Here is a 25938-nt window from a genome sequence, read left to right as displayed (position 1 = left end):
TACCTGGCACGCTGGCCACTAGCTGCCTCACTCTTTTCAGAGCCTGAGCTACAGGCAGTGACTTTGGCTCAGATATCTGGCATCTCAAACTCTGTTTTTGTGGTTAAGGACTCTAAAGTGCTGTGGGGAGTGATCAAGTTTTTCTCAGCGGTAACAATTCCAGTTACTGTCATCCCTCAGTCCTGATTAAACCTATTTGATTTCACTAGTCTTCAACCCATTATGTGTTTGGGTTTCTTCTCCTTAGTCCCTGGCTCAACCTCTTCTGGCATAAATGTCAGCATGGCTGTATCTGCCAGCCTTTTGTTGAGTGAGAGGGCAGAGATGAACATCCTAGAAATCAACCAAGAATTGCGCTCGCAGCTGGCATAGAGCAACCAGCAGTTCTGAGACCTCAAAGAGAAATTTCTTATAACTCAAACTATTGCCTACTCCCTGGCCAACCAGCTGAAGAAGTACAGTAAATTCTATAGGTTCACTATACCAAAAATGATGAATGATTGCCCATCTTCTCCCTGAGAGATGAAATGCTCTCTTAATCAAAATTAATTTTATCCTTTCCATGCTTCTAGGAAAACAGAAGAGGGTATTTTAACCTCATTTTTTAAAAGATGGAAAACAGAGGCACAAAGTATTCAGCAACTTTTCCATGTTTGCAATTTGGTGTGGGGTGGGACTAGAGTTAAAATACCAGTTATTGATTTCTGACATAGGAACAGAACCACCTGTTTTTCTCAGCAAGAGGCTAAATCATGTTTACAAGAATTCTCTCTGTACCATATAAGATCCTGCAGACAAGTAGCATGTAATCTGTGGCTCTACATATCTGGGACTAATGAATTTCCATTCAGTTCAGGCTGTTGAGGCCTGATAGGCAAAGTTCCATGCTGAGGACCCTGGTGGAAACGTGGTGATAGCACACAGTACCAACTCCAAGGAGCTTAAAGAGGAGTCTGCACCTAATAGAAATTGTGGTATCCATAAGTGACAGCATCAAGAGCAGGGAGTACCCTGGTGACAGGGAAGTCTTGCTTCCTGGGGCACAGGTTGTTATTTCTCTCTTTTTTTTTTTTTTGAGAAAGAGTTTCGCTCTTTCTTGTTGCCCAGGCTGGAGTGCAATGGCCCGATCTCGACTCACCACAACCTCCGCCTCCTGGGTTCAAGTGATTCTCCTGCCTCAGCCTCCCAAGTAGCTGAGATTACAGGCATGCACCACCACACCCAGCTAATTTTTGTATTTTTAATAGAAATGGGGTTTCTCCATGTTGGTCAGGCTGGTCTCGGACTTCCGACCTCAGGTGATCCGCCCGCCTCGGCCTCTCAAAGTGCTGGGATTACAGGCATAAGCCACCACACCTGGCTGAGGCTCTTATTTCTAAAGAGGAAAAAAGAGAGCCCCCAAGACTGTGTGGAGGTAGCAGTGTGTAAAGCAGGGACCCTGGGCTAGTTTCCTGGGCTCCATCCAAGTTGCTCATCTTCTCTGTGCCTTAGTTTCCTCATCTGTTCATGGGTATTATAATAATACCTACCTTGGTAAATTGCTACAATGAATTATACAACCTATTGCTTGTAAACCTCCTGGAACAGTTGTTGGCACAGAGTAAACACTATTAGTTCTTCATTCTACGGTTTCTAACTTAACAGGAACTTGATTAGTATTTGGGCATATTTCCTTCATGACCTTATGGTCTTATGCCTCATATTTTATGCAATTATATCCAGATATGATTTTTAAAATCTTGCACATATTGGTGCTTAAAATTCCCAGTTAGAAAAGAAATCAGTCCTGGGAACACACAAAATCTGCGACAGGTCTCAGTTAATTTAGAAAGTTTATTTTGCCAAGGTTGAGGACGCACGTGGGACACAGCCTCAGGAAGTCCTGACGACATGTGCCCAAGGTGGTCATGAGACATCAATTAATATATGTAAGAAGTACATTTGTTCAGTCTGGAAAGGCGGGACAACTTGAAGCAAAGGCAGGAAGATCCAAATTATATGATTTCTGAGTACTCTAAGTGTAAGCAGAAATTAACACCAGCTGGTTGTTAAATGCTTATTTTAGTCGTTTAAAAGGAATTTGCAAGATACAATCCCAAACTAGTTTCTTAACTAGTGATTGGTCTCAGTCTGTAGACTGCTCTCTACCATCCTAGAAGAAGAGAAAACAACTCATCTTCCCTGTTGGAAGAAGCGAGCTCAAACTTCATAAAGGAGTTACCTGCATTCCATTGTCATGGAAGCAGGAAAATTTGCCTTCCTGTTGAAAGCAAGTAAAACTCCAAAAAAAGAAGAGTTGTACAGTAAGATAAACTTAAGATCTCAACCAAATTTGGGGAGATCAGGGATTCTCTGGAGGGGGTACTGTCAGATCTCAGCAAATTATCCTATTGGCTTGAGCCATAAAGTTAGCTCATGCTGGTACCAAGCACTGACAGGAGATTTGTCAAAGGTCAGGGGCATCTCCACTCAGAATCCCCCCGTGGTGGTTACCAAAATGTGAACCTAACAAATCTGAGACAGGTCTCAGTTGATTTAGAAGGTTTATTTTGCCAAGGTTGAGGATGCACGAGGACACAGCCTCAGGAGGTCCTGACGACATGTACCCAAGGTGGTTGGGGCACAGCTTAGTTTTATACATTTAGGGAGACATGAGACATCAACCAATATATGTAAGAAGTAAATTGGTTCAGTCTGGAAAGACAGGAAATCTTGAAGGAAAGGCAGGAAAACTCAAAGTGGAGAGGGAGCTTCCATGGGAGGGAGCTTCCAGGTCACAGATGGGTGACACACAAATGGTTATATTATTTTGAGTATCTGATTAGCCTTTCCAAAGGAGTCAAATCAGATATACATCTATCTCAGTGAGCAGAGGAGTGATTGAATAGAATGGGAGGCAGGTTTGCCTTAAGCAGTTCCCAGCTTGAGTTTTCCTTAGTGATTTTGGAGGCCCAAGATATTTTCCTTTCACAGTCCCATAGTCCTAGAAGCCTTCCTAGCTGTACAGAAAATCACTACTTTATGCCCCAGTGCAGGAGAGGCTGCAAGGCTTGGGAAAGTGTCCCATGATTCAGAGTCAGACCTCAGGGGCTGTGAATTCTGACCCTACCTCATTCCAGGTGAATCATCTTGTCAAGTTGCTTGGTGGGCCCCTGAGCTTTTTTCCTATCTCTAAGTTGGGGAGTATCAGATGCCAGGAAGTGAGGAGACTGAAGAGTAAAGATGTGCAATCCCTGCCTAGAGCCTGGTACTGGGGACAGTTTTGTCCTTGGGATGGACCTGGCTCCTGCCCTGTAGGCAGTGACTGCAACAGCATGTCCAGCCTTCCACTGAGGCAGGTGTGTCTGTCTTTTCTCAGAGTGTGAAGAGTGCAAAGACCTCATAAAATCTAGGCTGAGGGATGAGCTGCAGTTCAAGGAGGAGAAGCTGGCAGAGAAGCTCAGGCAAGCTGGAAAGCTCAGGTAAGGGGGCCCCATTGGGGGCAGGCAGGTGGGAAGGAGTGTGAATCTCTGTGCAGCAGCTCAGCGGGGGAGAAGTAAGAGCTAAGCCGAGCCAGGGGAAGGGCAGGAATTGCCATGGCAGACACATGTCACACAAATATTTATAAAACAGAGAACAATAATAGTAATTTATGGGTTGCAGTTATTTCTCAGAGCCTCGTTTTCTCTTTTTCTAACAAGTAATTGTTGAGGTGAAATTTGCATAACACAAAATTAACCAAAGGAAAGTGAACTACCCAGCAGCATTCAGTATACTCAAGATGCTGTGCGATCACCACTGCATTTACTCTTAGTCAGAATCAACTCCTAACTGACTTGGGCTTCTCATTTCTTCAACCAATATTGCCTTCTTGACACTGTCATTCTTTTATTCTTTCATGTTTCCAGTTGTACCTGGCCACATTTCTGTGCACGGCTTTGTGTCCAGTCACTGAATAATGCACGATGTGTATTTTAACATGAAAATGTCCACAGGCAAAATGAGAAATTGAAGGAAAATCCTTTTGGAACTGATTTGGTTACAGAAGAAAAAGATGAATGGAATGTTGAAAAATCTTCCTGGAGCTCTCTCTCTCTATCGCAGTGGGGAAGACTTGTTTTTTTAAAAAAATACATTTTTCTTTCTCTTTGCAACAGGCATTTCCTTTAATATGTGCTGACTTTCTGCGTGGAGGGCTCCTTTGTTTCAATATTAGAACTGATCACTCATCTCTTTCCACTACTAAATTTTCTCTACTATCCCACCTTAGGCAATATAAAGTCTCTGTTCACTCCCAGGCCCGAGAGCTGGCCCAGTTACAGGACAAGTTACGGGAAGGGAGAGATGCCTTCCTCTTACTGAATCAGCATCTCAAGGCCCTCCTCACTCCCGATGATTCTGACAACTCCCAGGGGCAGGACCTCTGAGAGCAGGCTGGCTGAGCACCTTGTCCACAAGCTCAGCCCAGATAAGGTGACCACAGGCCCTGATGACACAAAGCCCCAGGCTTGTGAGAGACTCTACACCTCCATACCTCCACAATGACAGTTACATAGGTGGTGTTTCTTTCCATTAAACATATGTGGCCATGACATGACCAGGACTTCCTGGGTAGGAACAGAGACAAGAAGTCCATGGGGTTAGAGGTCACAGTATTGCAAATGTCTCCTCCTCCTTGATAGTCACGTTCTTTGGAGCAAGAGGCCATATCCATTCAGTTTTAAAGGATAGGAAGGAGGCTGTGACAGGAGGCAACTTGTTAGAGTAAAAAGAGTCCTGGATTAAGAATGAAGTTTCCCAGGCTGTATCTTCAGCAATGTCCTTAGTAACCTTGGGTGAGTGATTGATTTATCCTTTCTGGATTTCTTTGTCTAAATCTCTACAGGGGTCAAAATGTCTCTTCAATGGTAGATACAGCATTCAAATATGGGAACACTTATGATTACATTTCAAAATAAGATGAAGCCCCTCACCGTGTGGTGTTGGAGAAGGCACTTGATGTGGGGGCATTTGGTGGTAGGAAGTGCTTCAGACTGGAGCACTCCCCATGGAAAGAATGTCCCTGAATAACACAGCAGAAGCCAACTTGGAGGGCTTGTGAAGTCTCCCAATGCATGGAGAAAGGTGGGACAAGGCTGTTTGTCCTCCCGTAAGAGAAAGAAATATATTCTAAATGTGAGAGTTGTGACAGGACACCGATCCTGTGCCTGGGAATCAGATCTGTGGCAGGATGGGGAAGACAGCTGCCAAAGTCCAGAAAGATGCTGGACAAGCCTCCAGTGATACGGGGAGCAAAAGGTCTTTTCAATATTTGGCCACTGCTTGATGGTGGCCCTCCAGATCAGAAATTCATTGCCTGATGGATCAGGAAACCATACCAGGGCATTTTGTTAAAGATAAAACATGAGAGCTTTCAGCACAATGCTGACCCATACATAGATGTTAATGTCTCTGTGCACATAGGGCTTGCTGTACTTGCAGTGTGTGAAGTGAGGAATATCTAAATGGACACTTCTATATTTGTTTGCAGAGAATGATGAAGGTGATAGTGAAAATGATAAAGATGAAGAGATTCATAAAGGATGAGAATCACCTGCCCCCAGGTAACACTGAATAATCAGGCAGGTAGTGGGTGGATAAACCATGGAAAATGTCTTAGAAAGAATACAAGTGAGTTGAAGGTAATCACAGATTCCAGATGGAGGGTAAAGAAAGCTGCAGAGTGCGCTGATTTCATGCGCTCATCCAACAAGGAAATAGCCCTAGTCCATTGTCTTCATGGTCCTTGTAAGCATGACCCTCGATAAACCCACCAGCCCTAGGGATTTCCTGCATTCACAGAGAACTGTTCTCTCCTGTAATGAAAACCAAGAGGAGATGCAAAGCTGCTTTCTACATGATTGTCTTCAGGTTCTTGTTAAGAAAGATAAATAGCAAAGAGGTGGGCCAGGCATGGTGGCTCACACCTGTAATCCCAGCACTTTGGGAGGCCAATGTGGGTGGATCACCTGAGGTCAGCAGTTCGAGACCAGCCTGGCCAACATGGCAAAATCTCGTCTCTACTAAAAATACAAAAATTAACCAGGTGTGGTGGTGGGTACTTGTAATCCCAGCTACTTGGGAGGCTGAGGCAGGAGAATCGCTTGAATCCGGGAGGTGGAGGTTGCAGTGAGCCAAGATTGTGCCACTGCACACCAGCCTGGGCAACAGAGCGAGAATGTGTCTCAAAAAAATAGTAAAGAGGTGACAAACAGAGGAATTATTTAGGAAGTTTCTAGAAAATATAAACATCAAGAGAAGTACCTAGAAAAAAATTGTACATTTCACAATATTAAAAAAAAAAAAAAAAAGACCTAGAAGGCACACCATTTCTGGAGCCTACAGTGGCTCAAGAGCCTGTATTCCTTTGGCCACAGTATTTAAATTCAACCCAACTTTGGCACACGATGTAGCAGCTGTTATGGTTCTCCATGCATGCTGAGTGTCACATCTGCACACACAGAGATAGTTGAGCCTCCATCTTCTTCAGCTCCTATCTTCCCAGTGCAATGAACACCAGCTGCTCTCTTCCTCTTTGGCTCCCATGGCATCCACAATCTCTTGCAGAGAGAGGAGGAGTGCCTGTTCCCTCTTAGAGGGAGCCACCCCTTTGCTTTTGGGGACAATTCTCTTATGCCTCTGTCAAAACTGGCTAGGACTCCCTGGGGTCCAATCCCTCTCTGTTTAATATTTTGCCATCTCTATCCCACCTGACTCATCAGGGAGGTGCAGAAGGCTGAAGAAAAGGAAGTCCCTGAGGACTCACTGGAGGAATGTGCCGTCACTTGTTCAAATAGCCACGGCACTTATGACTCCAACCAGCCACACAGGAACACCAAAATCACATTTGAGGCAGACAAATTTGACTCTGGGCTGGTTGTAGACAGTGAATCCTCTCATGATGAATGGGAGGATGCTCTACACATTCTCCCAGGTAGACTCTATATTCTCTGTCCCTCATACCTCTGTCTAGGCTGAGGAAGATCAACTCTGAAAAAGAGCTCTATACAAACAAATTGGTTTGAATTAGAAATTAGGATGGGGTACTAAACACAGATATCAGGTGGTTTAGGGAGTTTTCCTCTCCTCCTCAGCCCATATCATGCCTCTGTCTGCCTGTTCCCAGTGTCATGGACCCCAGGCAATTGGGACAAACTCATAGTCACCTTTGTCCAGGAGGTGTGCAGGAGGTATCTATCAAGCCTCCTAGCTTAGATCCAATATCTCTCATCACCTGTCATTATGTCATCTGTCCCTGAACAAAGTCCATGGAGTTTTTATGCCTTTTTAAGGAAACTGGCAGCCTTGCCTTTGTATTTGGAGATATTGTTCCCCGAGTTTCACTGCTCTCAGCTTCAGTCTTGATCTCCTTTAAGTCAGCTTGCTTAGCTGCACAGTCACCTTGAAACCAGGATGGAAACATTTATTCTTTACCTTGCTGATATGTTTCCACAGAGCAAGGTTGGGCCCTGAGTTCTCCACTCCATCAATGTCCAATGTTTCTTCGTAGCATCACACATATTTTTTTTTTTTTGAGACAGAGTCTCACTCTGTCACCCAGGCTGGAGTGCAGTGGCACAGTCTCGGCTTACTGCAATCTCTGCCTCCTGGGTTCAAGCGATTTTCCTGCCTCAGCCTCCTGAGTAGCTGGGACCACTGGTGCACACCACCATGCCTGGCTATTTTTTATATTTTTAGTACTGACAAGGTTTCACCATGTTGGCCAGGCTGGTCTCGAACTTCTGGCTCAAGTGATCCACCCACCTCGGCCTCCCAAATTGCAGATTATTTTTTAAGACAGAGTTGTTAGAATTCATCCAACAGTCTAGTCTCATATATAGATGCCTTTAAACATTCAATGACCATATTATCTGGTGAGATAAGTCAGTATTGCAGCAACACTCTCAGAAAGTAGCTTGACCAAGTTTTGAAGATTTTTTGGGAAAAAATTTTGTTTAACTTGCGTAGACTCAGGCAGGGAATGTGACATTACGGTCTACACATAGAGGGAGATTTTGGCCTGTGGGTCTGGAAAGCAGGCTCATCTACTTCACACAAGACTTAATCTAGAACATTCCTGTCAGAATCCATATTCTTGCACTGAGAATATTTATGTCCTCGTGCTATGACTGGACACTTATTTGGTCATATGTGAAGTGTGATTTGCTGAATGTGACCTGCTTCTCTGAATTTATTTACAGAAAATCAAAGTAATCACGAGGAAGAGGAAGAAAAAGGGCCAGCGTCTCCCAGGTAACGCTGTGTAATTGTGAGCTATTAGTTCAATAGTGATGCTTGGAGACTGCAGATCCAGGGAAAATGAGGAAATGATGAATAGAACAATTTCTTCCATTAACCCCACCACAAATTGTCCTTATTAACACTGTTGTGGGTTATTCATGGCACTTGTGTTGGTTTTAATTTTGTAGTCCTCTCAAGATAGGAACCTGCAATCAGATGAGCCAGGTGAACTAACCAAACAGGGATTTCTTGGTATTGCCTGTTCTCTCCCATGTGTTTAAATCCAGGGAGAGATGTATATATGCTTTCTGCCCATTTGTTGTTAGTATCTTTGCTAGTATTTGCACAAGGAAAGAAATTCAAAAATAAACATACATATCAAAATATTGGGAAAAGGGGGCCCTTAATACACAAGATCTGTGTGTCTGCACTGCCTCAAGAGCTCTGTTCACTTGAATGCTGCATGTAAAATTCAACCCAATTTATGCAAAGTGGTTGAAGCCCTGTGTTAGTTCTCTGTGTTGCAAGTCATGATGGTAGTTTACACGGAGAGTCTGGGTGCCCTGCAGTGGCTCATCTGTGGCAAATGCACTGAGCATGACCTGCACATTTTTGCTCTGTCCCCAGAGCAGTCACCCTCTACCCTGCATTTAGAAGGATAGCTTTTTTTCTCTTGAAGGAAAAATGCCTTTGCTTTTTGTGACCACTCGATTCTGTTTCCCATTGGATCAGCTGAAAGGCCTTGTTGTCTAATCTCTGTTGGTTAAATCTTCTGTCATCCCTGTCCTGCCTGGCTCATCAGGAATCTGCAGGAGTCTGAAGAGGAGGAAGCCCCTCAGGAGTCCTGGGATGAAGGTTATTCGACTCTATTAATTCCTCCTGACATATCTGCCTTGTACCAGTCTTACAGGAGCACCTTTCACTCATTAGAGGAACAGCAAGTTGGCTTGGCTCTTGACATAGGTAGTGAGTACTCCATTGTGAAGGTGATAAAGCTCCAGTTAGCATCCCAGGTAGACCCCGTAATCTTTGGGCCTTGTGCCCCTGGTTGGGCTGAGAGTTGCCATCACTGCGGGCTGAACCTATATATCAATGTAGATTTCAGTCATTCTGGAGTCGAGTCTGAAGCACAGGCATGGGGTGGGTCAGTGAGCTTGGCTCTCTTCCTAGTCTTAGGCCATGCCTGTGCCACCCTGGACTGACTGTCAGGACATTGAACTCAAGGCAGGTGTGGCAAACTCACACCAAGCTCTGCAGCACATGCCCAGGAGTTGTCTGTCAGATCAGCTCATCTGAATTAAATGTCCTTGCCAGCTGCAAAGTTCCTTATGAGTTTTGTTGCCCAAGCAGGTCTGTGTGGTTCTTTACCTGCCCAAGTCCAGTGTCACCCTTGTCTACCTCTCAGTGGAAGATGTGACCCAGGTTTCACTGAATTTATCTCCATTTTCTGTGTCTTCTAAGTTGGCTTGTTTTAGCTCATCTGTCCATCATCTTGCTGGTATGTTTTCTAGATAAACAGTTGACTTTTCACTCACAAAAGCCATAATAGCTGATGCTTCTGTGTAGCACCAAGACTCATTCTGACTCAAGAGCTGGTACATTGCACCCATCCATCAAATCTCAGTGTCCACAATCTCATAAACTATCAAATTCTGGGTATTTGATGAGAGAAGGCTTAATATTGAAGTATCTCTCCTACGAGGTGTTAGAACTATTTGCCTACAATTTATTGGGGAAAATATTGCTCATTTGTGTACACAGACCTAGGACAGAGCACATAGGGAAGATAACATTCCAAAACAGGGGAATTTTGCCCAAGGCTCATGAAAGAACCCAAGCCAGTTCTTTCAAGACTTGACCTCAGGCCTACTGGAATATTTCTCTCAAAGTCTCCTGTTCTCACACTGACAAGACTGAAGTCCCTGTGTTAGGATTGGACAGAGGAATGTTTCTGTGTGCAAGGAAGAACTGCTTAATGTAAGAGGCCCCATCTGAATTTATTTGCAGGACCTCAGTGTGATCAAGTGAAAAAGGACTATCGAGAGGCAACATGTCCCAGGTGAGTCTGAGAAATTGTGGGCAGTTAATTTGGTGTTGACACCTGGAGATGCCAAGTCCAGGGAAAACAGAACATGCTGAAAATAATGATTTCATTCTTGTCAGCCAAGCCTGAATTACTCCTACTAATATTGCTGTTGCTTTTCATTGCAGTAAAGGTTTAGGTTTCCATTTCTTCCTACCCTTATCATTTACTAACCTAGTGAAGGTTGACCATACCTCAAAAGCTGTATTCTCATGGCGACTGCACAGAAACTTGAGCACATTTTATGGAAAATTATTGAGCCCACTCTATTCATGCTCACTGTTTGCTGTGTGTCCTCAGGGCACCAACTCAGAGTGTCCTTTAACTCCCTCATCAGTGTGTCACCTGGACAATTCACTAAGTTCTCTTTGTCTGTCTCTCTTTCTTTCTGTCTGTATTTCTCTTTCATCATTTACTACCCAGCCATGGCCTATTCCAACATAAAGGCAATAATTTGTTACCTCATTAATGGATCTATCCCTTTTCTTTTTTAACCACTTCCTTATGCCCCATGAAATCTAGCTGGGGCTCTGTGGTTTCTCATTTTCCCTCACTTACCCTTAGTTTTTCCTACTTCTTCAAGCTCAGCAGGGAGCTGTTGGAAGTGGAAGAGCCTGAAGTCTTGCAGGACTCACTGGATAGATATTATTCGACTCCTACCAGTTATCTTGAACTGCCTGACTCATGCCAGCCCTACAGAAGTACTTTTACTCATTGAACGAACAGCATGTTGGCTTGGCTCTTGACGGGGACAGTGAGTACCTTACTATGAAGGTGATAGGGCTCCACCTGGTCTTCTAGATAGGGGTCATATTCCTGCTCCAAGTGGCCCTTACTGACCCGAGATGTCATTGCCACAGGGAGGACCTATAGGTGCATGTAGGTTGTAATGAAACTCTAGTTCCACTTGGAAGCCCAGACATAGGATGGGCCAGTGAACATGGTTCTATTCCTAGTCTCCAGCCATGCCTGTGGGAACCTGAGCCCACTCTCAGCACATTGGACCCAGGCAGATGTAAAAAATTCACAGAACTATGATTTGGACTCAAGGGTTTGTAGGTTTCCTCCTTCATTCTAATTTCAGTGTCTAAAATTCTTGCATTCATGAATGAGCTGGGTATTTGATGATACAGGGCTGAATACTGCAGTTTTCCTCCTAGAAATCATCTGGGGCATTTTCTTTGAACTGATGGGAACAATAAGGCATAACTGTTTCCACAACTTGGGATAAATGATTTTGGGATAATGATCTACCAGAATGGGGATATTTCACCCTTGGTTCTGAGATGCAAATCAAAGAATATCATGACCAGCTTTCAGGCCTCCTGAAGTATATCTCTCACATTGTCCTGTTCTCATGCTGAGGAGCCTGAGATCCCTGTGTGGGGATTAGACAGTGGGCTGTTATGGGTGTAGGTGAATTGGCTTATTTTGTCTGTCCCTCTCTGAATGTATTGCAGGAATTAAAAAGGACCAAGAAGAGGAAGAAGACCAAGGCCCACCAGGCCCCTGGTAACTTTAAGCAATTGTGAACAGCTACTTCTCTGTTGACACTTTGAGACTCCTGGTTCAGAGAAAACAGAGCAGGCTGACAATATCGATTACATCTTTTCAACCAAGCCTGAATTATTCCTACTAACATTGCTGTTGGTTTTCATTGCAGTAGATATTTAGGTTTCCATTTCTTCCTCCCCTTATCATTTACTAACCTACCGTAGGTGGACCATACTTCAAAAGCTGTATTCTCAACTGCATGGAAACTTAAGCACATTTTATGGAAAATTATTGAGCCCATTCTTTTCATGATCACTGTACACTGTGTGTGCTGAGGGCACTAACTCGGAGTGTCCTGTTACTCCCTCATCAGTGTGTCACCTGGGCAATTCACTAAGCTCTTTCTCTCTCTCTCTCTCTCTTTCTGTCTCTCTCTCTGTCTCTCTGTCTGTCTTTCTCTTTCATCCTTTTCCATTTGGCCCTGTTCTGTCCCAAGATATAGCCAATAATTTGTTACCTCATTAATGGATGTATCCTTTTCTTTTTATAACTACTACCTTATGCTACTCATGAAATCTAGCTGGGGCTCTGTGGTGTCTGATTTTCTTTGGCTTACTCTTTAATTTTTCCCACTTTTCCAGGCTCAGCAGTGAGCTGCTGGAAGGGGAAGGGCCTGAAGTCTTGCAGGACTCACTGGATAGACGTTATTTAACTCCTTCCAGTTGAACTGCGTGACTCATGCCAGTCCTACAGAAGTGCCTTTTACTCATTGGAGGAATAGCATGTTGGCTTGGCTCTTTACGTGGACAGTAGGTTCCTTACTATGAAGGTGATAAGGCTCCACCTGGTCTTCCGGATAGGGGTCATATTCCTGCACTGAGCAGCCCTTACTGAGCTGAGAGATGTCGTTGCCACAGGCAGGACCTATAGGCGCCTGTAGGTTTGAATGAAACCCTAGTTCCAGTTGGAAGCCCAGACATAGGATGGGTCAGTGGGCATGGCTCTATTCCTATTCTCAGACCATGCCAGTGGCAACCTGTGCTCAGTCTGAAGACATTAGACCCAAGTTAGTTGTGACACGTTCACATAACTATGCAGCACATGCCGGGAGTAATCTATCAGACATTTTAATTTGAGCCACATATCTCTGGGTAGCTACAAAGTTCCTCAGGGATTTCATTTTGCAGGCATGTCTCTGAGCTTCAATACCTGCTCAAGGTCAGTGTCATCTTTGTGTACAGCTCATGCAAAGGTGTTACCCTGGTTTTAATTAACCTAACCTCATTCTTTGTATCTTCAATGTCTGCTTGTTTTAGCTGATCTGTCTGTTACCTTTTGTTTTGGTTTTGGAAGCAAGACTGAGCCCTGTCACATTTTTGATGCCATGAATAACCAATTTTTTTTTAAAGAACCAAAGAGTTATTTTTGACTCAAGGGTTTGTTAATTTTCTCCCTCATTGTAATTTCAGTGTCTAAAATCCTCGCCTTTGTGAACAAGCTGGGTATTTGATGAGACAGGACTGAATACTGCAGTCTTTTTTTCCAGAAATTATTTTGGGTGTTTGCTTTGAATTGATAGGGAAAATATTGCATAACTGTTGCACAAACTCAGGACAGATGATACTGGGATAATGATCTACCAGAACAGTGGACATTTCACCCTTAGGTTCAGAGACAAAAACCAAGGAATCTGTATCATGTCTGACCCTCAGGCCTCCTGGAATATATCTCTCACAGTGTCCTCTTCTCATGCTCAGGAGACAGATGTTCCTGTTTTAGGATTGGACAGTGGATTGTTGCATGAATAGGGGAATAGACTTAATGTGTCTGTCCCTGTCTGACTTTGTTGCAGACATTGAAAAAAATCAAGAAGAAGAAGAAGACCAAGACCCACCATGCCCCAGGTAACTTTGAGCAATTGCAGACATTTAATTTATTTTTGATATCTGGAGATGCCAGATACAGGGATAGCAGAACATACCTGTCCATTCATTCAGCCAACTATGAAATCGCCATATTAGTAATGTTAAGATTATCAGTGTGGAATAATTATTAAGCAGGATTATTAGTTAATATTAATATTATTGGTACAATATTAATAAAGTTGCCTCTTTTCATTTTACACCTATATTTGTATTTGTTTCTCTTATTGATTCCTTCAAAATTTTACTAATCTTTATTCAATTGACTTTGTTGAACTGATCAATCACATTTTCTGCAGTTTCCTTTTCTGCCTTTTTGGCTTAAAGTGAACTTGAGATGCTCATCCAATGTCTGGGTCTTTGCCATTATATTGGCAAATATCTGAGAGCAGGAATGTGAATACACATAATCCATATCATGCCAAAATTTTGAGAACAAGAGATGTTGAGGTCACAGTAACTCTATCAGTCTATGAAGACACAAGGGTCTGCTGCATGTGCCGTGTCATAGCTCTTTGGTAGAGGGATCATTCCATCTCCTTCCTTTCCAGCTCACTGTCTACCCAGAGCACTGAGCACCTGCTGCTCTGTCTCCTGCTGGAGACAGAGAAGAATCATTCTCTGCCTGAGGGGACTGTTTTTTGCTTCCTCTGGCTTCTCCTGTCAGACTCTCTGTAGAATCAGTTGGGCACTGTAGTTTCTGTTCCCTCTAATGTTTATCTTCTGTGTTCTTCACCCACCAGGCTGAGCCCGGAACTGCCAGAGGTGGAGGAACAGGACGTCCCACAGGACTCCCTGGATGAAGTTTACTTGACTCCTTCACTCCCCCATGACCTGTCTGACTGCCAGCAACCTTACAACAGCACGTTGTACTCATTGGAGGATCAGCTCACCTGCTTTGCTCTCGATGTAGCCTGTGAGTACTCCAGCCTGAAGGTCACAAAGCTCTACTATTCTCCTAGGTGGCCTCTATATGTTCTGTTTCCTGTAACTTGTGCAGGTGAGATGGATCATTTCTGCAGCCAGGCCCTGTAAATTCAGAGTGTTTTGAATCTGGTTCTTGGATCCAGTTTTATGCTCAGACATTCGATGGGTGGAACCCCTTTCTCTTGTGCCAGGTGATTCCTCTGTCACCCAACCCCTTCTCACAAGAGCAGGCTGTAGGTATCAAAACAGGCCAGAGAGGGGAATGGTGAGGGATCATTGCAAACTCTTGGCCACAACAGCTCACCTGGAGAATTTTATATAACAGACTTCATTCCTTAAGATAGGGCATCTCTCTTTTCAGACATTATGTTGAGCAGCACCCTTCTCATCACATATCCTGAGCAGCGCCCTTCTCTCTTCTCTGGCCATCCACCTATGCTGGCATTTTTCCCCCATTATTTTGGAGGGCTGTTTCATGATTCCTGTGTTTCAAGCCAGATTCTCTACTACCTCCTCTGAGGTGGCTTCCCTCCACTGAGGCAGTTAGTGTCCCTTCCTCCATGTATGGCCATGGCTTGCATCCTCTGTAGAGCCCCGGTGGTTTCTTTCATGTGTGGGTTTGTAGTTTCAATCATGTGTCATCTCAGTGCTATATTCTCATGTAAACCATCAACAACTAGTTTCCCTGATCAGGTGCTGGCCTAACTGATGAGGAAAGCACAGTGGTTCTCATCCCCATGATCTCCAGCAAACCCCTCCTGTGAGCAAGTGACCCTTGAGGTCGCTGTTTCATAGGGTGTGTAAGGGAAAAAAAAATTTATTTTGTTCTCACTCATTCTGTTTTTTTGTACCATTATTCTGAGAATTTCACGTGAATTGTTACGAGTTTTACCCGTTGACTCTTGTAGGAAGAGCAAGTAACTCTGTGATGTCCCCTATCTGAATATGTTGTAATGAGAGTAGTGACTGAAACTTTTGTCTTCCATTCTATTTTGGTCAGTAAGCACCTTCCTGCTGGAACCATCCTCTTTCCTGTGTTTCATTTCTCCTTCAGTTTCAAACAAGCAAAGGCTTTTGTAGGATCACAGCAATTCATAAAATGAAGTAAAATACACATTACGCTTCCACCTGTTGTACACCTTGCCCTTGGCCAAGCAAGCTCTGTCCTTGCTATAACCTATGCAATGCCCAAGGGGCACTCCCAAGTGGGCAGTGGCATCTCCATGTTAGAGCTGAGGATGCTGAGGCTCAGCAAGGTCCCTTCACTTGCCCAGGATGCCCCGAGTAGTCACAGTTAGAACACGGGCACCACTCCACGGTGCAGTTGCTGTCATTTCTCTTGGTTGGATCTCTCAGAGACTGAGCTAGGATGAGTGCTCAAGGTTTTTCCCTTTGTAGCAAATTTGTTGGAAATTATTTCAAACTGAAACAGAAAATTTGCTAGTCTGGTACAAAGAACTCCTGTAGCCCCTCACGCACATAACCCAGTGATAAATACCTTAGTGCACTTTGTCTTTGAGCAGAACCAGTGGCTCCTCCAGTCCCTCCAGGGGGACCTACAGCTCCAGAAGGTGCTTGCTGGAAAATGTCTCAGGGAATGAAAGATGCCAGTCTCTTCCTACCTTGTATCACTTGGGTTTGTGCTCTCAACATGGCAGTCTTGGAGCCCTTATAAAGTTACTGGGCTCTGTCTCAGGAACACCCCCACCAGGTCCAGGCTCCCATGAGGAGGAAGGGAAATGCTCAGACACATGTCTCAGAAGTGAGATGTCTGTGATATGGGCCAGCTCTGCCAGGGCATCATGAAACATGGGCCAGGAGAGGCCACGTTCATCCATGCAGACAGGCTGAGATGCATGAATGCACTGTCTCAATTACACCAGAAGACATCCTGTGTGTGGGTTCTGATGATAACCTATGAAGAGTCTGTACCATGCACAGCTGTGATCCTAGCCGTGGTGCCAGAATCGATGTGCTCCACCTATCCTCTCGCTTCAGGGAAAGTTACAGTAGAATCAAACTAAATCATAACTTGATCACTTATTGAGGACTTTTCCCCACCTGCTCGACTAATAATACGTACAGTATTTCAGAAGTTTGAGATGTTTTTTGTTTTCTTCTGAAAATGCAAAGAATATTAAAAGTATAAGCTTAAGAAGACTTAGTATTCTGAGAAAGAGGGATAAAAGGACTTAACAAAATTAAGTATTTAGAGTTAAAAACATTCCCAAACATTGATTCTAAATAGCACTTGCAGAGGACAAGAATGGGAAGCCTGGGTTTGACCAGGCTTCCCCAACCAGATTTGTTGTTTTGAGTTGTTTCCCCATCTGCCCAACATAAACTACCATGGAGTTGCATTGAGTGTCCTAAGTGATGTTTAATGAACAGTAAACTGTGCCCTGAGCGACTAAGGAGGCCACATGAGGTGGCGTGAAGGGCTCGGGGACAAAGACCCAGAAGCTGGAAGGCACCCCATGCAGGGCTGCACCAGAGAGGGGCCAACCTGACTCCAGGGAAGACACTGTATGAGGGAGTGGTGGGAGGTGATGCTGGATAGGATCATGGGGCAGAAGTTAGAAGGAGCACAAAGGCAGGGTGAGCGGGGAGAGTCACCCAGTGGGCAGTACTGAGAGAGTTTTCAGAAACAGAGTAAGAATGTGGAAAGAACAGGACTTCTGGGCAATAAAATTGCTGAGACAATTGCTAGTGTGAAGATGGCAGAATTAGAGAAAGCAGTTGTGGGGGTGTATGAAGCCAGGCATCAATGATGAGTCTGTGGGGAAAAGAAAGAGAGCTCAGACTGTTACTGTGTCTACGTAGAAAGAATTAGACGTAAGAGTCTCCATTTTGTTCTGTACTAAGAAAAATTCTTCTGCCTTGAGATGCTGTTAATCTGTAACCCTAGCCCCAACTCTGTGCTCACAGAGACATGTGCTGTGTTGACTCCAGGTTTAATGGATTTAGGGCTATGCAGGATGTGCTTTGTTAAAAAAGTGCTTGAAGGCAGCATGCTTGTTAAAACTATCACCACTCCCTAATCTCAAGTATCCAGGGACACAATACACCGCGGAAGGCCGCAGGGATCTCTGCCTAGGAAAACCAGGTATTGTCCAAGGTTTCTCCCCATGTGATAGCCTGAGATATGGCCTCATGGGAAGGGAAAGACCTGATCTTCCCCCAGCCCGACACCCATAAAGGGTCTGTGCTAAGGAGGATTAGTAAAAGAGGAAGGCCTCTTTGCAGTTGAGATAAGAGGAAGGCATCTGTCTCCTGCTCGTCCCTGGGCAATGGAATGTGTCGGTGTAAAACCCAATTGTATGATCTATTTACAGAGATAGGAGAAAACCGCCTTAGGGCTGGAGGTGAGACATGCTAGTGGCAATACTGCTCATTAATGCACCGAGATGTTTGTATACGTGCACATCAAGGCACAACACATTTTCTTAACTTTGTTTATGACACAGAGATCTTTGTTTACATATTTTCCTTCTGACTCTCTCCCCACTATTACCCTATTGTCTTGCCACATCCCCCTCTCCGAGATGGTAGAGATAATGATCAATAAATACTGAGGGAACTCAGAGAACAGTGCTGGCGTGGGTCCTCTGTATGCTGAGCGCTGGTTCCCTGGGCCCACTTTTCTATACTTTGTCTCTGTGTCTTTTTCTTTTCTCAGTCTCTTGTCCCACCTGATGAGAAACGCCCACAGGTGTGGAGGGGCAGGCCACCCCTTCAAGTCTGATACACTGTGCTCTCAGGAAGATGAAGAATAGATACACGGAAGGCATTTTAAAGAAAACTTAGAGAAACCTTGGTGAGAATGAGGATGTGCAGAGGGGAGGAGAGAGAGAGAGGAGCCCTGCAGCAATGTGGATCAGGCCCTGCGGGCCCCGTCCCTCTTCTGAGACTGATCTGGACTGGCGTGAGGCCACTGGAAGTCTTTCCTTAGTCCACTTTCTGAGAGTGTGATTTCCTCTTCCTGTGGAAATAGCAATAATTTTTATGAGGGGGTGCTGCCCGGACCCCACTGGAGGAGTGGGTAAGATGAGGATTGTGCTCGGTGTTGCCTCCCTACAGAACCACACATGCTGATCGGTAATACCTGTGGCCCCTAAGTGTCTGTGAAGGGACTGGTCCCTCTACAACATTGCTTATGACTGCGGACACCCACTATATGGCAACAAGATGTATATGTGTGGGCAGGTGGTAAAACAATTATAGGCAAAGGAAATTCAAAATGTTTCAGAACTCTAAAAAGTTCACCTTATGTAGTATTTGGTCTATTGCAGGGGGCCCCAAGCCCCTGGGGCTGTTGTCAGCTACCTGTCCCTGGTCTGTTAGGCACCAGGCTGTGCAGCAGGATATGAGTGGCCAGCAAGCAAGCATATTCCAGCCTGAGCTCTGCCTCCTGTCAGATCAGCGGTGGCATTAGATTCTCATAGAAGCACAAACCCTATTGTGAACTGTGCATGAACGGGATCTAGGTTGCGCGCTCCTTATGAGAATCTAATTAATGCCTGATGATATAAGGTGGAACAGTTTCATTCCGAAATGATCCTTCCCTCTTTTCACATCCCCCAACCCTGGTCCAAGGAAAAATTGTCTTCCACAAAACAAATCCCTGGGGCAAAAAGTTTGGAGACTGCTGGTCTACAGTGTCCCAAAACCCTTTTCTATGATTCCTTCCCAAAGCCTGGAGGCTCTAAGTCCTCCCCTGTTCTTATACTCCTGTGTGTTGAGAAAAATAGCATTTCCTATGCTCTGAAGATTCTCCAGAACATTCTTTCTAGGCTGCAGGATGGAGATTAATAATAACAGAATATTTGGCATGGCCTTGTTAGCCTATCCAAAGCCCTCTGGGCTGAAGTGGGGGTTTTTCACTTCAGGGACATCCAGCCTGGGTATCTTCCATCTCACCATCCCCAGGCACAGACAGGAAGGTGACATCACCCCATTTACATGACGTCTGTCTTTGTGGCCTGGGCCACTGGGTGGCTTACCTCAGAGGCGGAGATGGCAGAGATGGGTGTTCTGGGCATGATTAAGAAAGGGAAAAGTGAGAGCATTCCTACTGAAGCCCCTTCTCCTTTCAGCTCCCACCCAGGCGGCCTGTCCTTATGGACCTTGGAGTGGAGACTTGAGCCACCACCTGTCAGAGGTGCAGGCTTCACAGCCACAGCCAGAGCCAAGAACCCTGGTGCCCAGTTGTCTGTGACTGCAACTGGATCAAGGGTTTGACTGTGGCTATGGCTTAGCCAGGTGGGGCGTTTCCTCCACTACCTGCAGCTTCACAGCCAACGCTGATCCTGGGAAGCAATGGCCCTTCCAAGGTAGGGAAGTAAAGGGCACTAGGAAGCTCTAATCCAGGTGTTGGTAGTCATGGTGCTGTGAGGGGAGGAGGCAATGGGGTCTCTTCATGCTCCCTCTGAGTCAAGCAGAAATCCACAATGTTCCAACCCAGTGAGGTGAGCAAGAGCCTGGGGTTTAGGATCAAATCTGCTCTCAGGTCCTGGGTTTAACCTTTACTCATTATTGACCTTGGCAAAGTCATTTGTGGTGTTGGTATTTACATCTCAGTTCTGTCATCTGTGAGACCTGAAAAATAATATTGACATTCAATTATTGTTGATAACATTAATTATGAGAATTTCCAAAGGGCTAATTCAATAAAAATTGCTCAATAAATCTATGAATAGATGTTATCTAATTCTGTTATCTTTCTGGTAAATTAGCACTTAGGAAGTATTGTGGGATCTGGCCAGCAGCCCACAATGCAACAGGGTTCTTTCTTTGTTCCCAGGCAGATCGGCAGGTCGAGAAATAATAGACACACGCAAGGTAGTGAAAGCTGGATCCAGGGGTGTCACCACCTTCTGGTCCCATGATGCTGCCAATGCACTGGATATACCAGCATTTATTATTAACTTTAGTGAGGGCGGGAGTAGGTTAGTGAGGGATTTAGGATCATTTGATTATGAGTGAGACGGTCACATGTGGATGAAGTAATTTTTTAACATAACATCTGTATGCAGAAGTACAGTATACAGAGATAAGAATTTACAGTATAGTGTGTGCATCAGTAATTTCTAACAGAGCCTTAAAACAGAAACACAGTCTTTCCATAACCTATGATTAGCAAGATATTAAGCAGCAGTAACAGTTGCAGCAAAAGCTGGTTACAAACAATCCATAGAAACAGGACGTGAAGCTAGATAACCAGTTAGACCAGAAATCCTCAGAAGGGTGTATGCCTTAACCCTAAAGAGGCCTAGAAGAGCCATGGCAAGATGAGAGTGTTTATAGCCCTAACTTATCCATATGAACAGGCACCCCCCATGTGTCCGTTTATAGGCTCTCCACAAGGGTTGCATTCCATTCCCAGAGCTATGAACATCTGCTTTTCTGGGATAGGAATCTTGGTGATGTGAAACCTCCCTGACTGCACGTCCGTTCATAGGGTCTCTGCAGGGGGAAGCACATCATGCGCTGTTGGCTCATTCTGGCGCCCAACCTGGCATTGTCTTTACACAATCCTGCATGCAATTTTGTATTTACAATAATCAGGAGCATTTCATCTTTTATTCCATAGCAATAGTTTCAGGGGGTCTCCCTACAGGAAGTGACTTCACATGCACTGTTTCATCTTAGGGAGAGTAACTGTTAGGGTCTCTACTCTCTAGGAACCCCTCTTCCTGTGTTTTCTTCGAAAGTCTCTTTTGCCAGTTTTCTTCCTCTTTGTCAGCATCCCTTTTTAAGTCAATTTTCCCCTATCAAGCACTTTCAGTAACAACCTATTAGGCACATTCAGTAAAAGTGCAAATCCTGGGCCCACAAGTCAGTCTCCTGACATACCCAGCTTCTTGCTCTGTTTTTTTTTCCCCTTGTTTTGAAATAAAAGAATAAAATGGCAACCTTCTCATGGAAAGTGTACAAATCTGTCTGTTTTATGAAACTCCATTTAGTTCATCATCTCCACTCACGTCCATGGCCATGTCCTCAGTTTCCTTCTCCCAGGGTTCCACTTCTGCTCAGATTTCCTTAAAACCCTGGGTCGTGTTCATCCTTACTCTCTGTCCCACTCAATATCTCCTCCTGGAGCCCCTGGGGCTGCCTGTTGCTCATCTGTCAAGTGATGCCCCCAGCTGAGGAATAAGGAGACCTGCGTCCTCAGGAGGAGGGAGGGACATGTGAGATAAAGAGCACCATCTGGGTCGTGGAGAGGACACATGGAAGATGCTCAGTGAGTGTCGGGGGATGTGTGGTCCCTGACATGTGCCCTGATAACTTTAAGTATTTAAACTGATTTCTTCCACTGATGTCTCTTTTGCTTCTCTATGGATTCCCACACCCCCAGTCAGGACTCACCCACCTGGCTCCAACACTCTCACCTGCTGGGTTTCCCAGGAGTCCAGAGCACTAACCAGGCTCCAGGCAAGAGGACAGAGTGAATGCCTTTTGTTTCATTCTCCTTTACTGGTGACTTCTCCCTGCTGTCTAATAGGGCATTTGTTTCTCACCATGTCTTCCCTTTGTCATTCATCTTATTTTTCTGAATTTTTTTCCAATTTCAATGGACCAGATTATAATGTTAGTGATTATAATGCTAATTCAGCATCCTCCACATCCCTATGTAATACTTTCTTCCAATAGACTTTTATATATAAATACATGCATTTATGTCATTTGTCATGTACATTATGCATATTTGGCATGTATTTTTAATTAAATGTGTATATATGCTATATATATCTCTGTATGATCATTTCATCAATATCCCATGTTTAGTCTTCCCAATTCTTTTCTCTCATATGTGCATTTAATGTTGATTTTGCTTGATTTTTAGAATCTCCTCCCTCCCAAAGCACAGCCTGTATCCAGTGTGACTTCCTTGCCTTTGCCTTATCTACCTAGAAGCTATTTGTGTTTATTAATCCTAAGTTTCTTGAATATGTTTGTCAATTGAGATCACCTTTGCCTCCTGGCAATCTTGTCATTATTGGGTGATGCATGAAAAATCAACAATGCAGAAAATACCAAAATGTCTTTCTTGGCTTCCCTTTACCCCTTGGACTTTCTTGTCCAAGGCCACTTTCCTTCTCTGATGATCCTCTTGGGAGGAAGAGAAAGTCACAGTAGGATCATGGACGATAGTGAACACTGTTGGGTGTGGATTCATTTTCAGAGCTGGGTTTAGAGCCTTCCCTTGAATGAAGAACCCTCCCCAGCTGGAAGGGGATGCTCTTGAAGGCTCAGCTGACAACACACATGGGCATCAAGTCATTGGCCACATTCATGCCTCAAGTGTCCTAAAACCGAATATGATCAAAAGAAAACTGCTGTTCAGCAAGTGGAGACTGGCATGCAGATTCCCTGGCCTGCAAGCTTAGTGTAAAAAGGTAATCACATCTATGGCTCTTAGCTGCACTCACTCCTGTGTCTATGATGACAGCTCATTTTCCCATTGCTTTTCTCTTCCCTATTCATTCTCTCCAGCAGCTGCCATCATGTCTGTCTGGTTTTACCTCTGTGTCCCATGAGCTGCCACCCTGCCAGGACCTTCCATTCCCATCTGCTCTTTGCTCTCTGAACTCTGCTCTGTTCCCATTGCTACCATCTTGGGCGTCCCTCTCACTTCAGAGTTTTGTTTGTCTAGATATTGAGAATATTTCTAAATGTCTTAAGATGTAACCAGGTGTGGAATCAACTTCAGGGAATTAGAGAAAATAAGTTGGGCCATGGTTACAATCCCTGCTCTCTCTTTGCTAACTGCAAGTAGACTCTCTTGTTTTTCTTTCTTTCCTGAGCCCCTTGGAAAGAATACTTATGATTTTATATATATATATATATTTTGTTTTTTTTGTTTGTTTTTGTTTTTTTTTTGAGAGGGAGTCTTGCTCTGTCACCCAGGCTGGAGTGCAGTGGCGCCATCTCGGCTCACTGCAAGCTCCGCCTCCCAGGTTCATGCCATTCTCCTGCCTCAGCCTCCTGAGTAGCTGGGACTACAAGTGCCTGCCACCATGCCTGGCTAATTTTTGCATTTTTTGTAGAGACGGGGTTTCACTGTGTTAGCCAGGATAGTCTTGATCTCCTGACCTTGTGATCCACCTGTCTCAGCCTCCCAAAATTCTGGGATTACAGACATGAGCCACCTTGCCCAGCCTTCTATATTTCTCTTTTTTTCATTTTTTATTTGTAACCAACCAAACAAGCAGCAGTGAAGTCATATTTCATTGTAAAACTTTATTCCTGTCCTAGCCAAGGTGACCCAACAGCCTCTCATGACTGTTGAGAGTCCAGATTGGAGCCTTTTCTCTCCCTTCTTCCAAACACTATTGAAAGGGTCTGAGGCTGGGCTGTAGTTCCCAGGTGGTCAATAGCAACTCATGTGGCCTTAGTTCAATCTTAGCCCTGTGGCATCACTGCTCCTCTGTTGTGAAAGGCAGAACTGGATGTGGATGTGGTCTGAGGCCCCTGCTGCTTCTCACATCCAGGGTTCTTCCCATGGCCCTCCCACTGCTCCCTTAAAAGACTGGGACATGGAGTTGTAAGGGGGTGGGTTTCTCTGCAAAGGGTCCTCTCCTTCTGCAGCCCTCTGTTTCTGGGCATGCATGGTTGATGCTAAGCACATCCTCACTGGGAGATGTGAAAAGCAATCACTTTGCTCCAAACAGAGCTAATCAGGAAGAAAGGTACTGATGTTACCAGTTGCTAGTAGGGCATAGATGAGGTCCCTACATTCTGCACCCCAGGCTGACTGGAAGTTCTGGGGTATTTTCTTCTCACTTGTGGATGGCACCTGCCACTTCAGCCAGCCTGAGGCTCACCCTGCAGCTGGTCCTCCCAGCAGGAGCTCAGTTTGCCCCTGGGTTATCACCACTTAGCAGTCCCTCCAGACTCAGCCAGACAGGACCAGACAAAGATTCTCATTTGATTTTTGTCTCTCTCTCCCCTCAAGATACCAAATACTGCTGGAAGAATGAAAAGGATGAAAGGATGTCATCAAAGTAGTTTTTTCACTTGATGGAAAAGACTAAAACAGCAAAGCAAGTTCAAGATCAAACACAACACCACAGGGATCCTTTGATGAGAAGTGAACTTAAGACCATGAAATGCTGTTGATGATTTTAACCCACCAGGCTCCTTTGATTTGAGAAGCCACAGCCCTTCCCCCTCCAATTGTGATCAACTGTGATCAGTACCTAAAGAGACTGATGCCCAGATGAACAAACAGCATTGAGAGGCCTTAGCCCTGCTCCTCTCAATTCCTATCCCGTAGAGAACAGGAGTCAGGAGCCGCTGGCAGGAGACAGCATGTCACCCGGGACTTTGCCAGTGCAGAATAAGAACAATGCCACGTTCTTGCTGAAAGCACTTAGCCTGAGTTTCATAGGAGGTAATCACCAGACAACTGCAGAATGTAGAACACTGAGCAGGACAACTGACCTATCTCCTTCACACAGTCCACGTCACCATGAATCACACAACAAAAAAGAGAAGAGACATTTTGGGTTGAAAAAGATTGAAAAGATAATGTAGCTACACTTCTTTAGTCATTTTGAACCCAAAGCATCTCATCTTTTTATTGTTGTCACTGATGGTGGTGACATGGATTTGTTTGTAGAGGACAGGTCAGCTGTCTAGATCATGGTCTACATTCTGAAGTTGTCTGAAAATGTCCTTATGATTAAATTCAGCCTAAACATTTTGCTGGGAACACTGCAGAGTCAATGTGGTGAGTTTCCTACCTCAGCCCATCTGCAGGCAGAGAAGGTCTAGTTTGTCCATCACCAGTATCATGATACCAGGACTGGTCAGTTGGTTAAGGAGGGGCCTAGGAGATCTTTCACTTGTAAAGACTCCTTATTTATAATTCATTTGGAAAGTGGTTTGAAAAAGTATAAATATCTTGTATTCTAACGATCTTCCTCTGAACATTTTATCATCAATTAATCACCCCTGCCTGTGTCAGTTATTATATTTCGTGGGCGGCAAGCCATCCAGGTGCCGAGGCAAGAGACTGAGGGCATGAGCTGTTCCAGTATAATAAAATATATAAAACAACAAGAATTATACTAGATCTAGATCATAGACATGATTATATATGAATATCATTAATCATTAGTTTGTAGCAATTACTCTTTATTCCAATATTATAATAATCCTCGCTCTATAATCATAACCTAGGAAAAACTAGGCCATACAGAGATAGGAGCTGAGGGGACACAGTGAGAAGTGACCAGAAGACAAGAG

The 25938-nt window shown here is 44.5% G+C and overlaps 1 protein-coding gene across 1 annotated transcript; it reads left to right on the top strand.

The window, feature by feature from the left end:
- Positions 1 to 222: 222 nt before the first annotated feature.
- On the top strand, positions 223 to 25610 carry NBPF11 (NBPF member 11). The gene is given in 20 exon segments (XM_016941243.4): positions 223 to 460; positions 3359 to 3461; positions 4250 to 4408; positions 4410 to 4452; positions 5512 to 5582; positions 6741 to 6952; positions 8220 to 8271; positions 9062 to 9225; positions 10267 to 10322; positions 10926 to 11043; positions 11046 to 11096; positions 11803 to 11854; positions 12478 to 12558; positions 12560 to 12645; positions 13689 to 13740; positions 14502 to 14674; positions 19782 to 20018; positions 22871 to 22891; positions 22894 to 23084; positions 24644 to 25610. Coding segments are annotated over 19 exon segments (2151 nt in total). The 3' UTR covers positions 23076 to 23084; positions 24644 to 25610.
- Positions 25611 to 25938: the final 328 nt, after the last annotated feature.

This window comes from Pan troglodytes, chromosome 1 (assembly GCF_028858775.2).
Source record: "Pan troglodytes isolate AG18354 chromosome 1, NHGRI_mPanTro3-v2.0_pri, whole genome shotgun sequence".
Taxonomy (NCBI): Eukaryota; Metazoa; Chordata; class Mammalia; order Primates; family Hominidae; genus Pan; species Pan troglodytes.
This window is presented reverse-complemented; position numbering and strand designations above follow the sequence as displayed.